The sequence below is a fragment of the Rhinoderma darwinii genome, chromosome 4 (assembly GCF_050947455.1).
Source record: "Rhinoderma darwinii isolate aRhiDar2 chromosome 4, aRhiDar2.hap1, whole genome shotgun sequence".
In the NCBI taxonomy this organism is placed as follows: domain Eukaryota; kingdom Metazoa; phylum Chordata; class Amphibia; order Anura; family Rhinodermatidae; genus Rhinoderma; species Rhinoderma darwinii.
In genome coordinates this window covers 99,684,339-99,701,898 of record NC_134690.1, presented here as the reverse complement: position 1 = coordinate 99,701,898, position 17,560 = coordinate 99,684,339, and the positions used below count along the sequence as shown (strand labels likewise).

Genomic DNA, 17,560 nt, shown 5'->3' with positions numbered 1-17,560 from the left:
AGCTGCGCTCACATCATCTTCCGCGGGTGTCAGCTGTAATATACAGCTGCAACGGTGGCGATTGCAGTTACCGCCGATCGCAGCCGTTTAACCCCTTCGATGCGGTGGTCAATGGCGCCCACCACATTGAAGTGGCTGGCAGAGGGATAGGGCTCTGTACCCCACTGGCACCCCCCCCGCGAGCGCTGACTGTTGCTATGGCAAGCAGGCAGCCTAGCAACGGCTTCCTGGTCAGCCAGGTACAGAAGCCTATTAGGTCCTGCCCAAGGCCCTAATAGACTTAACTGTCAGGTAAAAAAATGACCGTTACAATACACTGCACTACATAAGTAGTGCGGTGTATTGTACAGGGGATCAGAAGACCAGATCTTCAAGTCCCCAAGTAAGTGTAAAAGAAAAAAAATGTAAGATAAATTAAGTCTTTTAAATAGCAAACAATTGCCCGGTTTCCCTGATCAAGTCCTTTTTTTTATAATTGAAAAAAAACTATACATAATAGATATCGTCGCATTTGGAACGACTTGAACTATAAAAATAACCCGTTATTTTTACTGCACGATGAACACCATAAAAAAAATGTAAATTTTTTATTTTTTTTTGTGAGACAAGGTGACCATAAAAATAAAATTAAGTGATCAAAAAGTTGCGAGTACCCTAAAATGGTACCCACAAACTACAGTTCATCATGCAAAAAACAAGCCCTCCCACAGCGATATCTGCTGAAAAACAAAAGTTATGGCTGTCAGAAAATGGTGACATGAAGGTATTTTTTTTATTTTAGAAGAGTATCCTTATTGTGGGAAAGTAGTGAACCTTTCACCTGCCTATACATGTGAAACATGTAATGGGCAGGGCCGCACAAACCCTGGGGCACTTTACATTTTTTTTTTTTTTTTTTTTATACCCTCCTCCGTTATATTCATATCGGTGCCGTTATATTCATATCGGTGCCGTTATATTTGGCGCCCGATATTTAAATAACGCCTTGAACTGTTAATGGGGCGTGTGATGGCAAGGGGGCGTGTTACTATGGCTGTGACACCGTCCAATCAGCTATGGACCGTGTTACAGCAAGAGCTGGAGAGAGGAGAGCGTGTGCACGTGCACACTCTCAAGCTGTCGGCTGACCAGGACTAGACTGAACTCTCGAGACATCAGTCTTGTACTTGTTTGCCGAACTGGCAAGGGGGATGTCACTGCTGCAGACCGTCTAAGGCTGGGTTCACACACTATTTACGGACGTAATTTGGACGTTTTAGCCCCGAATTACGTCCGACAATGCGGCTCATAAGCGTCATCTGCCCATTCATTAGAATGGGTCTTACAATGTTCTGTGCCGACGGTAATTTTTTTTTTACGCGCCGCTGTCAAAAGGAGGCACGTAAAAAAGACGCCCGCGTCAAGAAGTGCCTGTCACTACTTCAGACGTAAATGGAGCCGTTTTCCATGGACTCCATGGAAAAACCGCTCCAATTACGTCCGTAATGGACGCAGCAAAAAGCGCCTGCACATGCCATTACGGCTGAAATTACAGTGCTGGTTTCTCCTGAAACCAGCTCCGTAATTTCAGCCATAACGGAGGCTGCCGTGTGAACATACCCTAAGAGCTAGAGAGGAGAGCATGCTGCACATGTATGGGCAGGTGAGAGGTTCTCCTTAAAAAAACAAACAAAAAAAAAAACAACAATATAATCGACCCACAGAATAAAGTATGAATGCTGTAATATCCTGGCTCTTCCTAAGCTGCTGCAGGTGTCCGCTGCTGAAGAGCGCCCCGTATGTCGAACAGCTGCTCTTCGGCGCCCCCCCCTTTCCCTAGCATCGGGTTGCGCCCGTGGCACATGCCCCGCCTGCCCCCCCTAGCTACGCCCCTGAGATAGGACTTGTGAGGTTTCCCACTAGTAAACACTTTTCAGAGGTTTACCCATGGTAATAAGGGTTGGAATATGAAACTTGCATAGAACTGCTGGAACACGTTTTCACTTATCTTTTCCTGTGGTCCGGAGCCAAGGTTTAATTTGGATGTTTTACTTTTTTATTAACCCCTTGATGCACCATGATGTGCCGTTACTTCCTGGTGCAGGGGGAGAAGTATGGGATGGGCTCCTGCACTGAGCTTGCTACAGGTGTCAGCGGTGTATTACAGTTGACACCCTGGACATTAGAAAGAGGTGGATGGCCTCCTCTAAAAACCTACCAGCCCCCGCGACACCATAGTGGGGTGCTGATGGTTGCCATGGCAGTCCAGGGGCCTAATTAAGGACCCCAGGTCTTCCTTCACTCTGTCTCCCTTAACAGAAGCCTATAAAAATTACTATACACTGCAATACATTAGTATTGCAGTGTATTAACCCCTTCCCACTTTGGCCGCTTTTGACCTTCCTGACAGAGCCTCATTTTTCAAATCTGACGTTTCACTTTATGTGGTAATAACTCCGGAATGCTTTTACCTATCCAAGTGATTCTGAGATTGTTTTCTCGTGACACATTGGACTTTATGTTACGGGCAAAATTTGCCCGATACATTCAGTATTTAATTGTGAAAAACACCAAAATTTAGCGGAAAATTTCAAAAATTAGCATTTTTCTCAATTTAAATGTATCTGCTTGTAAGACAGGCAGTTATACCACACAAAAATGTTGCTAACTAACATCCCCCATATGTCTACTTTAGATTGGCATCGTTTTTTGAACATCATTTTATTTTTCTAGGACGTTACAAGGCTTAGAACTTTAGCAGCAATTTCTCCCATTTTCAAGAAAATTTCAAAAGGCTATTTTTACAGGGGCCGGTTCAGTTGTGAAGTGGCTTTGAGGTCCTTAGATATTAGAAACCCCCAATAAATCACCCCATTTTAAAAACTGCACCCCTCAAAGTATTCAAAACAGCATTTAGAAAGTTTCTTAACCCTTTAGACATTGCGCAGGAATTAAGGCAAAGTAGAGGTGAAATTTACAAAGTTCATTATTTTTTTTTCCAGAAATTCATTTTGAATCAATTTTTTTTTTGTACCACAGAATGTTTTACCCAAGAAATGCAACTCAATATTTATTGCCCCGGTTCTGCAGTTTTAGGAAATATCCCACATGTGGCTCTAGTGTGCTACTGGACTGAAGCACCGGCCTCAGAAGCAAAGGAGCACCTGGTGGATTTTGGGTCTCCTTTTTATTAGAATATATTTTAGGCACCATGTGAGCTTTGAACAGGTCTTGTGGAACTAAAACAGTGGAAACCCCCCAAAAGTGACCCCATTTGGGAAACTACACCCCTCGAGGAATTTATCTAGGGGTGTAGCAAGCATTTTGACCGGCCAGTTTTTTTGCAAAAATTTTTCGAACTAGGCCATGAAAATGAAAATCTACATTTTTTTCAAATAAAATGTAGGTTTAGCTAATTTTTTTTTTTTTCATTTCCAAAAGAACTAAAGTAGAAAAAGCACCACAACATTTGTAGAGCAATTTCTCCCGAGTAAGACAATACCCCACATGTGGTAATAAACGGTTGTTTGGACACACGGCAGGGCTTAGAAGGGAAAGAGCGCCATTTGGCTCTTGGAGCTCAAATTTGCAGGAATGGTTTGCGGAGGCCATGTCGCATTTGCAAAGCTCCTGAGGGGACAAAACAGTGGAAACCCCCCACAAGTGACCCCATTTTGGAAACTATACCCCTTGAGGAAATTATCTAGGGGTACAGTGAGCAGTTTGACCCCACAGGTGTTTTACAGAACTTATTGGAAGTAGGCCGTAAAAATGAAAATCTACATTTTTTTCAAATAAAATGTAGGTTTAGGTATTTTTTTTTTTTTTTTTTTAATTTCCACAAGGACTGAAGGAGAAAAAGCACCATAAAAATAGTAAAGCAACGTCTCCCGAGTAAAACAATACCCCACATGTGGTCACAAACATCTGTTTGGACACACGGTAGGGCTCAGAATGGAACTAGCATCATTTGGATAATGTCTGGGTGCCATGTCACATTTGCTGAGCCCCTGTAGTACTAGTACAGTGGAAACACCCCAAAATTGACTGCATTTGGGAAACTGCACCCCCTGAGGAATCATCTAGGGGGTATAGTGAAAATTTTGATCCCAAAGGTTTTTTTGCTGAATTAATTAGAATTAAAGGGGTTGTCCGAGATCCCAACATTTTTTCAAAAACTTTGTCATACATTACCCCTTATACAGACAACCTAAATAAAGCATTATTTTTAAAAAAAATTCTACTTAGCACATTTCTTCTTTGAATTCAGCACAGTTTGTTTACATGCAGTTCAGCTCTGGTTTGTTGATCTTTCCTTGTGCTGAAACTTTTTTCACGTGCACGCTCATTGCAGGCTGCAATGAGCGTGCACGTACCTTCCAAGAGTTCATGTGAGCAGTCCTTGCTCCTCCCGCTGACCTCCTTCACTGGACTTGTCTCCTTGATGACATTCTTGAAGGATGGTGAGCAAATGTTCTCCTCCCCCATTATGTTTTTCACATTTATGTTTTATTTCTCTTTTCAGTTCTATAAACCTCTTCGTGTCTACCCTAAGGGTATGTTCACACGCACTAATTACGGACATAATTCGGGCATTTTTGCCCCTAATTACGTCCGAAAATAGCGCCTCAATAGCGTTGACAAACATCTGCCCATTGAAAGCAATGGGCAGACGTTTGTCTGTTCACACGAGGCGTATATTTATGCGCCGCTGTCAAATGACGGCGCGTAAATAGACGCCCGCGTCAAAGAAGTGACCTGTCACTACTTTGGGCATAATTGGAGCCGTTACTCATTGACTCCAATGAATAGCAGCGCCAATTACGCCCCTAATGGACGCGGCGTTCAAGCGCCTGCACATGCCGTTATGGCTGAAATTACGGGGATGTTTTCAGGCTGAAACATCCCCGTAATTTCAGCCGTTACGGACGCCCTCGTGTGAACATACCCTAACCCTTGTCCGCCCTCCTCTATCTCATGTCTCTCTCCACTAAGGCTTTGTTCACACAGAGTTTTTTGGCAGGAACAATATCTGCCTCAAAATTCCGTCTTGAAGTTTGCGGCAGATTTACCTCTCCCTGCACGTTGTTTTTTGCGTCGTTTTTCCCGGCGTTTTTTGTGCGCTGTTTGCGTTTTTCTTTGCCGATTTTTTTCGGGGCGTTTTCCGCTTACTTTATCTTGGCTTTTTTTGCTTGTTTGTTTGCGTCTTTTTTTGCGATGTTTTTGAATGTGTTTTCCGTTTCGTTTATCGTATCCTTTTTTTCGCGTCGTTTATCGTTTCTTTTTTTGCGTCGTTGTTCTCGGAAATTTTTTATGCGTTTTTCGTTGCGTCTTTCATGTGGTTTTCCCCGTTTTTTTTTTCGCAGCCTTCTTTGCCTCTTTGTTTGCGGCTTTTTTCGCGTCATTTTCCACGATATTTTTTTCGTCGTTTTGCGTGTCGTTTATCATAGCCTTTTTTTCTACGCTTTTCGCGTATTTTTTTTGGGGTTTTTTTTTTTCTGCGTCTTTCGTGGCGTTTTCCCTGTCGTTTTTCGTGGCGTTCTTTGCCTCTTTGTTTGCTGTTTTTTTCACATTTTTTTTTTTAAATGTTTTTCCCCGCGTTTATTGTAGCCTTTTTGGCGTTGTTTGTTTTTTGCGCCGTTGTTTGCAGCTTTTTTTGCTTTCGTCCAGCCCCGTCTTATGCCTCATGCACACTTGCGTGTAAGATTGACGCCCGTGAGAAACGCATATGAAAACAGGCCAATTTAAAATAATGGGTCGCGTGTGCTGTGCGTGGTTTTCACGATCAGCACACGGGCGAGATTCACCCTGTTGAGAATGGGGCCTTAGGCACGATTTACACAAGCGTGAATCACGTCCGTGTGCTGTGCTTTGAAAAAACGCACAACACACGCGACCCATTTATTTCAATGGGGCCGTTGACACATGCGTGACTTTTCACGCAGCGAGAGTCCGCTGCGTGAAACATACTGCATGTCCTCTATTGGTGCGTTATCCTGCACCTACACTCACATTGAAGTCAATGCATGCGTGAAAACCACGCACCGCACACACGTGTTTGGTGCGTGATTTACACAATTTGTTAGATAAAAAAAATGTGCTGGCTTTGTGAGTGCGTGAATAACACATGACAATCGAAAAGCACACTGATGCATAAGGGCGGATTTACACGAGCGTGTGCGTTTTGCGCACGCAAATACAGTGGCGTTTTGCGTGCACAAAATGCACTTGACAGCTCCGTGTCATGTTCATATGGTGCGCAGCTGCGTGCTTTTCGCGCAGCCACCATCATTATGGCACTACGTTTGGATGTTTGTAAACAGAAAAGAACGTGGTGCTTTCCTGTTTACATTCATACTTTTTACTGCTGTTGCGCGAATCACGCACGTCCCACAGAAGTGCTTCTGTGTGGTGCGCGTGATTTTTACGCACCCATTGACTTCAATGGGTGCGTGATCCTCGAAAAACGCAGAAATATAGAACATGTCGCGAGTTTTACGCAGCGTACTTACGCTGGGCAAAACTCACGGACAGTCTGCATGCCCCCATAGACTTGCATAGGTCCGTGCGACCCGCGTGAAAACCACGCGGGTTGCACGGACGTATAGCACGTTCGTGTAAATCCGCCGTAACGCACAGACATGATTGACGCAAGTTTTTCACGCGTGTAAAATACACACGCTCGTGTGCATGAAGCCTTACTAATGGACGCTGTTAGACAGTAATGAACTAGTAATACATTTTAAAATAAATGAGGACATAGAAAAAATATTGTAATGAAATAACACACAACACTGGTTAACGATTTTATTAAAAATAAAAAAGGGTGTCATTGAAGTAGTCCTTGAACTGTAAAAAACACATAACTAAGAAAAAAAAAGTGATGCTTAGATACACTGCTCATGTGTGATACTGTCTGTTTGACCATGTATCTAAGCCTACCACAAGGTAGCCTTAGATACATTACCCAAGCAGACAGTGTCACACATGGGCCATGTATCTAAGAATACATGTTAGGCTTAGCTACAGGGCCCCAAAACACAAATCTTATACAGGAATAAAAAGAATGTCATCTGGGGTCCTGTATCTAAGCATACATTGTGTTAGGCTTAGATACAGGCTCCATGTGTGACAATTTTTTTTAGCCACTGTATCTAAGCCTAACAATGTAGGCTTAGATACAGGACCCCAGAAGATCTTTTACAGTTTAATATTATACGCTCTGCTCCGGGACTCCTGACATCGTAGCAGAGCCTATAATAGAGTAGTGCGGCTCCTCCTTGGGCCTGCTCGGTGCTACGGCGCAACGGTGTCCCGCGGGTCGCAGATAACAGCCTCAAGGGCTGCATGCGACCCGTGTGCTGCATCGAGTTGTCTGATCCCCTATCAAAGCCTACTATGTGTAGGCTTTGATAGGGGAAGAACTAAAAGTACAGAGGTCACTGTACCTCTCTAGTCCGCAGGTGCCGTCCCTCTTCACTTTTTTCACTGTGAACACTCATAGGCGCGCTCACAGTGAAAAAAAGCTGCATAGGCTGGGCGGGCACCCGCAGAAACGACACATCTCCAGTGACGTGTCGTGTCCCATCCGAGGTCTCGCTGGGGCGAGACCATGTGATCGGGACACGACACGACAGTGGAGGAGGAAGAAAACGTGACGTCAGAAGACAGGTGATCTGAAGAAAAGAGCTGCCAGAACGGAGAACAGAAGCAAGATTGCACAGGCAAGTATATTAGGGAATATTTAATGTGTGTATTGTGTGTTTAACTTTTAAATAAAAATATATCTCGGACAACCCCTTTAAGCTATGAAAATGAAAAATATATTTTTTTTTTTCCAACAAGATGTAGTTTTAGATCAACATTTTTCATTTTTACACGGAATAGAGAAGAAAAAGCACCTCAACATTTGTAAAGTAATTTCTCCCGAGTACGGTAACACCCCATATGTGGTTATAATCAGCTGTTTACGTATGTGGGAGCATTCAGAAGAAAAAGAGCGGTATTTATCTTTTGGAGCGTAGATTTTGCTGGAATGGTTTGCGGACGCCATGTTGCATTTGCAAAACCCCTGATGTACCAAACAAAAGTGACCCCGTTTTAGAAACTACACCCCTAAAGGCATTTATCAAGGGGTGTAGTGAGAATTTAGACTCCACATGTGTTTTTCAGAAATGAATACGCAGTGGATGATACAAAGTGAAAATTGCAATGTTTCCACTGATCTGCCCATTCACCGAACAATATGTTGTGCCCCTAGAGAATCTTACCCCATAAATTGTTAAGCGGGTTCTCCCGGGTATGGTAATGCCTTACTTGTGGCCATAAATTGCTGTTTGGGCACGCTGTAGGGCTAAAAAGGAATAGACCGCCATTTTGATCATGGATTTTGCTTGGTAGTTTTGTTTGAGTTTTGCTGGTATTTCCGTTTATAATGTGGTGGCATATGTAATCTGTGCGGAGAACATCAGGGTAGGGATGCACGGTGCATCGAAACTTCGATACTGTTTCGATACTTTGCATCCCTAAACGGTTCGATACCGCTATTTCCTGTATTTCGATACTTTGCTGCGCAGCCGCACAGCTCAGTATAGTAATACATGAATGTATGGGAGCGCAGCTGCGGCTGTGTAATTCAGCCACAGCCCCGCTCCTGAGTCCTGATAACATGTGCGCACGGTCAGGATGATGCGATGCGGCCAGCGCTGTACTTATGAGCGGCGGCACTGGAGACAGAACATGGCGGGCGCTCTGCAAAACACACCCATGTTCTGTCCTCCGTGCCTGAACCGCCGCTCATTAGTGCAGCGCCGGCCGCTTCTCCTCATGCTGACCGCGCGCGCACTTCCTGTCAGGAGCGGGGCAATGGCTGTATTACACAGCCCCGCTCTATAACGGCGGAGATCAGAGAAACCTCTCATCTCCGCCGTTATTCCCCTGAATGCTGCGATCACAGCTGACTGCAGCATTCAGGAGAAAATGAGAAGGGGGGATGCCCCTGGATCGCGTCACAGGGAATTCCTGTGACGCGATCGAGGGCCATACCATATATGGGCAGACAGCCCAGGGTCTATTGACGGACACCAGGGCTGTCTTACCATATTTCTTGTTGTTAGGACATACCCAAGTATGTCCTAACAACTGCCTGTGTGCTATCTGTCCACAGGCTAATGTACTGGCACATATCTGATATATGTCAGTACATTAAAGTTTAAAAATAAAGTAAAAACAAAGTATTGTTAAATGTAAAAAAAAGACACCTTCACCTTTTTTACAATAAACATTAAAATAAGTCTCAATACATAAAATACACACATTCAGTAATGGCGCGCACAACAATGTTTTTGCATCATTTATGATGTGAACGCTGTAAAAAAATGAAATAAACACGGCTTTCATTCACTTATTATTGTGAGGCGCGAGGTGCGATGAATTTACCCTCCATGTTCCTCACATTAATAGTAATTAACCCCATCATGTACCTCGCACATTAACCCATTATGACTGAGAAACATGATGGGATTAATTACTATTAATGTGAGGCGCGTTCAAAATTCATCACACGTCGCGCCTCACATCAGAAAACGGAAGATTTTTTTTTTTTTATTACTGTTGGCAAAAGTATCGAAATTGGTATCGAAATCGCAATACTAAACGAAGTATCGGTATCGAAGTCCAAATTCTGGTATCGTGACATCCCTACATCAGGGCATATGTAATCTGTGCGGAGTATATCAGGGGTATATGTAATCTGTGCGGAGTACATCAGGGTATATGTAATCTGTGCGGAGTACATCAGGGGTATATGTAATCTGTGCGGAGTACATCAGGGGTATATGTAATCTGTGCGGAGTACATCAGGGCATAATAAGAGGGTATAATAATGGGGTAAATAATACAATTATCCATAGATGTGTGTTATGCTGTGAAGCGATCCGTTATGCACAGGCCGGTGTCACACTGATAAACGGTTTTCTTTCTTATCCCCCTTTTGTAACACTCTTTACACTGCACCTTTTGGGGACTTTTTCTCCTTCGTAGTTTGGGAAATATTACTGGGAAAGTTTTGCGCTGGTATAATACGGGCGCCCTCGCTTCCAGCGGATGTGCTGTGTCCATTCCCTTTCCTAGTTCCTGAAACGGAAGGAATGTTCCCCTCCGGCCTGCGCATTGAGATGTTTTTTCATCACCGCATTACTAGTGCCGTAACTTTTTTTGTTTTTCAGTTGATTGAGCGGTGTGCGGGCTTGTTTTTTGCGAGACGAGCTGTAGATTTTATTGGTATCATTTTAGAACACATACGACTTTTTGATCACTTTTTTTAATTTTTTTTTTTTGGTTAAGGAAATTACCAAAAACAAGCAATTCTGGAATCGTTTTTTATTGTTGTTTTTTATCGGCATCCACAGTGCGCCCTAAATTACATGTTAGCTTTATTCTGCGGGTCGATATGATTACGGCGATTGCAATACATAAAAAAACCACTATATAAATTTGGTGCTTTTGCACAATAAAATCACTTGTTTTATAAAATCATTTGTTTTCTGTGTCGCCATATTCTAAGACCCATAACTTTTTTATTTTTGGGTGCACAAAGCAGTGTCAGGAATTATTTTTTGCGGGACGGATTGCCGTTTTTATTAGTACTATTTTGGAGTAAATGTGACTTTTTGATCACTTTTTATAGCCTTTTTTGGAAGGAGATGTGACCTAAAAACAAAGATTCTGGCGCAGTTTTTCATGTTTTTTTTTTTTTGTTTTTTTTTTTACGGCGTTCACCGTGCGGGATAAATTACATAATAGTTTTGTAGTTTGGGTCGTTACGGACGCGGCGATACCAATTATGTATAGTTTTTTTTTTTTACATTTTTACGGTTTTTACCATCATAAAAGACTTACTATGGGAAAAAAGTCAGTTTAGCTTTTTTATTTGAAATGTGTGTTTTTATTGTTTTACCACATTTTTATTATCATTTTTTTTACTTTTCTGACTTGTCCCACTAGGGGACATGAGGGCCTGATGCCCCGATCGTTACTCTAATACACTGCACTACATACGTAGTGCAGTGTATTAGCGCTGTCAGTTATTCACTGACAGCAATCCTATGAGGACTCGCCGCAGGCGGGTCCTCATCGGCTCCCGTACAAGGCAGACTCGGACGCCATTTTCTGGCGTCCGATTGCCACAGCAACCCAGCGATTGCATCACTGGGTTGCCGGTAGGGTGAAAACCTATCAGATGCTGCGCTCTATTGAGCGCAGCATCTGAGGGGTTAATCTGCCGGATCGGAGAGTAGCTCCGGTCCTGGCAGTTACAGGAGGGTGCCAGCTGTATAATACAGCTGTCACCCCACGGTGATGGTGCCGGCTCTGCTTCTGAGCCCGCACCATCACTGCGCCGTACATATACGGCGCTTTGCGGGAAGCACCTCCCGACAGTGCCGTACATGTACGGCGCATGTCGGGAAGGGGTTAAACCTAAATTAATGTAAACAAACAAACAAAATTGTTATCGCTAGAAGTCTGAACTATTACGATATGACCTTATTTAACTCGTGTGCTGAATGCAAAAAACATAAATAACTCCAGAATCGCTGTCTTTTGGTCAACTTGGCACTAAAAAAAATGTGCCAAAAGTGATCAACCGGTCTATTTACCAATAAAAACTAAAGCTCATCCCGCAACAAATAAAGCCTCACTCCACCCAATCAATGAAAAAATAAAGTTATGGTTTTCATATGGCAAGACTATTTTTATTTGAACAAATAATTTTTCCTTGTAAAACATTTAAAAAAAAAAAACTATACAAATTTGGAATCTCTAATTGTGTGGACCAGCAGAATAAAGTTAATTTGTAATTTTTACCACTTGGTGAAAGACTTAAAAGCAGAACCCAATTCCACTCCATATAGAATTATTTTTTTCAGTTACCCAGTACGTTATATGGTACTTTAAATTGTGCCAATAGAAACTACAACTCCTCCCGCAAAAAACAAGCCTCCACACCACTCAATTGACGGAAAAATAAAAGTTATGGGTCTTCGAAGGCAGGGAGTGAAAAATGAAAAAACAAGTCTTGGACTTCAAGGGGTTAATGTGACATTTAATATTTGCATTTTTGATTATGCTCTGATTTTAGGTATAATCTTTACTGATTGTCAAAGAGCGCTTCTATTCCTGAAAACTCATAACTGGACTTCTTCAGTGATTAAATGTCTGGAAATTACTGTGGCTAGATTACATTGATAGGAAATGAATTGATGCTATTAATAAGGTCTTTGGCTTTTTTAAGGGTTACTTCTCATGTGGTAGATTTTGGTGCAACAGTTTCTGCTACTGAAAATCCATTCCATTCATCTGAATAGAACTTGTAGAAATCTATTCACCTGCTGCAGACACCTCCCCATTCAGATGAATGGAACTAATTTTCAGTGGCAAAAATTTCTGCAACAAAATCTACCATGTGTGAATCCACCCTTAGGCCCCATGCACATGAACGTGCTTTTGCGGCTGCAATTCCCCCGAAAATCCACGGGAGAATTGCAGCCCCATTCATTCCTATGGGGCCATGAACACGACTGGTGTCCACAGTCCGTGCATGGCCCAGGAGCCCGGACCGCAGAAAGAACGGGCACATCCAGGCCATGTGTACGGCCCGCAATTTGCGGGCGGTTCGCTAGTGTCACTCTGTGGCCGGCTGACCCGAAAATCACGGCCGTTCACATGGCTACGGTCGTGTGCATGAGGCCTTAGGGTATGTTCACACACTTAGCTCTGTACTTTCAGATGTGTTTTTGAGCTGTTTTCAAGGGAAAACCGCTCCTGATTTTCAGCCGTCTTTTAAGCAAACTCGTTTTTCGCAGCTTTTTTTTTTTTTTTTTTTTTTTACGGCCGTTTTTGGAGCTGTTCTTCTAAAGTGACATGCACTTCTTCTTTTTCACAGGCGTTTTTTACGCGGGAGTTTTTAAAAACTGCGTAAAAGAACGTCCCGTTGGAACAGAACGCAGTTTTTCCCATTGAAATCCATGCCCAGATGTTTAGAGGTGTTCTGCTTACGATTTTCCAGCCCGAAAAACAGCCCAAAATAAGCGGTGTGAACATACCCTTATAGTTAACTATTTTTGTGTTGAATAGTTGTCACTCAAAATTGGCCTGAAGGACACCATTGACTTACTATGGGGTCCATTAGGGTTCCATCATGTCGTTCCTAACTTTTGCAGCATGCTGTCAAATGTGACGGATGGAGACTCCGACGCAGATGTGAACAGTCTTATCTGGCAGAAGTGGTGAGGTTGTATTTCTACAGGGAGAAGAGACCCTGAAAGGAATAATGGAGCACATTGACTACTTAGTCATCACTTTCTGTTTGGTTGGGACATGTGTCATTGGCATAGGATCAAGTTTTTTTTTTTTTGTTTTTTGTTTTTTTTACCAAACTTGCACAATGTCTTGTGTAGTCCAAAATTGAACTCTGCAGGAGCTTAGGACAACCATCAAGCGAATCATTATAAGGCTGGGTTCACACGACCTATTTTCAGACGTAAACGAGGCGTATTATGCCTAGTTTTACGTCTGAAAATAGGGCTGCAATACGTCGGCGAACATCTGCCCATTCATTTGAATGGGTTTGCCGACGTACTGTGCCGACGACCTGTAATTTACGCGTCGACGTTTGACAGCTGTCAAACGACGACGCGTAATATGACTGCCTCGTCGAAGTGCAGGACACTTCTTTGGACGTTTTTGGAGCCGTTTTCTCAGACTCCAATGAAAACCGCTCCAAAAACGGACGTAGAAAGCGCCGCGAAAAACTCGAGTTGCTCAAAAAACGTCTGAAAATCAGGGGCTGTTTTCCCTTGAAAACAGCTCCGTATTTTCAGACGTTTTTGGTCACTACGTGTGCACATACCCTAAGGCTCTGTTTACACTGGTTTTTATGGCTTCCACTAAAGGAGCGATGGTAAATTTCATCACAATACAGCTGCTCTGTATTCAGAATACAGAGCAGTTGTATCTAAAATATTTGAATACAGACTAACTAAAAAGTTACACCAAACGCACTAAGGCTGGGTTCACACTGAGTTTTTTTGATGCGGAAAACGCGCCAAAAAAACGGCTGAAACTGCCTCCCATTCATTTCAATGGGAGACGGAGGCGCTTTTTTTTTTTCCGCGAGTGGAAAAACCGGCTCGTGGGGGAAAAGGGGACATGCCCTATCTTCGGGCGTTTACGCCTCTAACCTCCCATTGACCTCAATGGGAGGCAAAGAAAGCATATTTAGTGGCGTTTTATGCCTGTGGCGCTCAATGGCCGCGCGCGAGAAACGCCACGAAAATCTGTGTGCCATCAGGGGAAAATCTGCCTCAAAATTCCAAACAGGATTTTGAGGAAGATTTTTCCTCCTGGAAAAAAAACTGTGAACCCAGCCTTACTTGTTTAATAACAAAATGTTCATCAAAGGTTTACATAGTCTTTAACTACAGGCCCTTTTGCGTCATACTTATTGAATCGCCTTGTATAGAAAAAAAAATACAAACCAAGCAATAGTTTAAAAAACTCGCCCTAACATGTAAAGATACAAAAAGAACGTTGGGTAATGTCCAATGCACATTGGCAAGAAGATAGGTCTCTTACACACTCACTCTCACAATGGTGACGGATCCGGTGCCAACGGTTTCCATTTGTCTCATTTGTGCAAGGGTTCCGTCATTTTGGCAGAATCAATAGCTTAGTCGACTACGCTATTGATTACGTCAAAACGACTGAACCCTTGCACAACGGAAACCATTGACATCGGATCCGTCACCATTGAAATCAATGGTGACGGAAACGGAAACCTATGGTTTTCATTTGTGTCAGTCAGGGCTCCGTACCGACTGAAAGCTCCAACAGAACGGAGCCCTGACACAGATTTGAACGCAGCATAACTAATGTAAATAAATATAGCATGTTGTATCACGTCTTATGTACAGTATGGATTCTGATTTGTCACACTTGTATGATCTAATGCTACAATGCTTTTATCTGTGTTTGCTGTTCCGAATGCACCTAATTTCACTTTTTTTTTTTTTTTTTTTTTTTTTTTTTTTAAGTCTATGTAAACTCCTGGTTATACGTTCCAAAATGGACATGGCCTTCCTCCTTGACACTATTGCTGAGTATATTATGGATGTAGTTCAGTATAACAATGACAATCGGGAGTTTGAGGTAAGTTCAGTTACTACCCTGTTCACTATCTTAACCCCTTCAGGACGCAGCCACTTTTGGACCTTATGACACAGCCTCCTTTTTTAAATCTGACATGTCACTTTATGTGATAACTCTGGAATGCTTATACCTATCCAAGCGATTCTGAGATTGTTTTCTCATGACATATTGTACTTTAAGTTAGTGAACAAATTTGGTCGATATATTCAATATTTTTGTGTGAAAAACACCGAAAATGTGCAAAAAATTAGCATTTTCTAAATTCAAATGTATCTGCTTGTAAGACAGATGGTTATACCACACAAAATAGTTACTAGCTAACATTTCCCATATGTCTACTTTAGATTGGCATTGTTTTTTGAACATCCTTTTATTTTTTTAGGACGTTACAAGGCGTATAAGTTTTAGCAGCAATTTCTCAAATTTTCAAAAAAATTTCAAAAGCTTATTTTTTTTTTTTTTAGTGGCTAGTTCAGTTCTGAAGTGACTTTGGGGGCCTTATATACAAGGAACCCCCACAAATCACCTCATTTTAAAAACTGCACCCCTTAAAGTACTCAAAACAGCATTTAGAAAGTTTCTTAACCCTTTATGCGTTTCACAAGAATTAAAGAAAAGTGGAAGGGAAATTTTCAAATTTCATTTTTTTTTTTTTTTTTTTTTTTTTTTTGCAAAAATTCCATTTTAATCCATTTTTCCTGTAGTACTGAAGGTTTTTACCAGAGAAACACAAATGAATATTTATTGCCCTGATTCTGAAGTTTTTAGAAATATCCCACATGTGGCCCCAGTGCGCTACTGGACTGAAACACCGGCCTCAGAAGCAAAGTAGTACCTAGAGGATTTCTGGGCCTTCCTTTTCTTAAATTATATTTCAGGCACCATGTCAGGTTAGAAGAGGTCTTGTGGTGCCGAAACAAAGGAAACCCCACAAGTGTGACTCCATTTGGGAAACTATACCCTTTGAGGAATTCATCAAGGGGTGTAGTGAGCATTTTGACCCCACAGGTGTTTCATAGATTTCATTAGAATTGGGCAGTGAAAATGAAAAATTACATTATTTTCCAATAAGATGTAGCTTTACCTCAAAATGTTTTTGTTTTTTTTTCAACAAATAAATGAGGAAAAGCACCCCAACATTTGTAAAGCAACTTCTCCAGAGTACGGAAAGACCCCATATGTGGTAATAAAGTACTGTATGAATACACATCAGGGCTCAGAAGGGAAGGCACGCCATTTAGCTTTTGGAGCGCTGATTTTGCTGGATTCATTTCTCTGCACCATGTCGCATTTGTAAAGCTCCTAAGGTACCAGTACAGTGGTAACCCCCCAAAAGTGACTCCATTTAGGAAACTACACCCCTTGAGGAATTTATCTAGGGGTGTAGTGAGCATTTTGACCCCACAGGTGTTTCATAGATTTCATTAGAATTGGGCAGTAAACATGAAAAATTTCATTTTATTTTTTTTTCCACTAAGACGTAGCTTTAGGTAAAAATGTTTCATTTTCTCATCAAATAAAGGAGAAAAATCACCATAACATTTGTAAAGCAACTTCTCCAGAGTACGGAGAGACCCCATATGTGGTAATAAAGTACTGTATGAATACACATCAGGGCTCAGAAGGGAAGGAGCGCCATTTGGCTTTTGGAGAGCAGATTTTGCTGGATTGGTTTTCTGCGCCATGTCTCTTTTGCAAAGCCCCTTAGGTACCATTACAGTGGAAACTACCCAAAACTGACTCCATTTGGCAAACTACACCTATTGAGGAATTAATCTAGGGGTGTAGTGAGCATTTTGACCCCACAGGTGTCTCATATATTTTATTAGAAATGGGCAGTGAAAATGAAAAATGATATTATTTTCCAATAAGACGCAGCATTAGTTAAAATTTTTTCATTTTCTCAACAAAGGAGAAAAAGCACCGTAACATTTGTAAAGCAACTTCTTTACCCCACACGTGGTCATAAACTGCTATTTGGACACACAGCAAGGCTCTAAAGGGAAGGAGCACCATTTAGTATTTGGAGTGGAGATTTTATAAGATTCGTTTTTTGACACCATGTTGCATTGAGCTATAGTACCAGTACAGTGATACTCCCGAAAAATTACCCCATTTTGGAAACTAGATCCCTCAAAGAATTTATCTAGGGGTGTAGTGAGCATTTTGACCGCACAAGTGTTTTGCAAAAATGAGTAAACAATAGATGTTGCAGATTGAAAATTGCTGTTTTCCACAGATATGCCATTTCAGTGCCCAATGTGTTGTGCCCAGCTTGTACCACCGTAGACACACATCCCATAAATTGTTAAGCGGGTTCTCCAGAATACCCCATATGTGGTCATAAATTGCCGTTTGGGCACACTGCCAGGCT

The 17,560-nt window shown here is 42.1% G+C and overlaps 1 protein-coding gene across 1 annotated transcript in view; it reads left to right on the top strand.

The window, feature by feature from the left end:
• The window catches only part of LOC142760797 (putative serine protease K12H4.7), a 68,236-nt gene that overhangs the window by 20,114 nt on the left and 30,562 nt on the right, over positions 1 to 17,560 (top strand). The window contains exon 5 of the mRNA XM_075863977.1: positions 15,072 to 15,186. Coding sequence (XP_075720092.1) covers positions 15,072 to 15,186 — 115 coding nt within the window. The remainder of the gene's footprint in view (positions 1 to 15,071; positions 15,187 to 17,560) is intronic.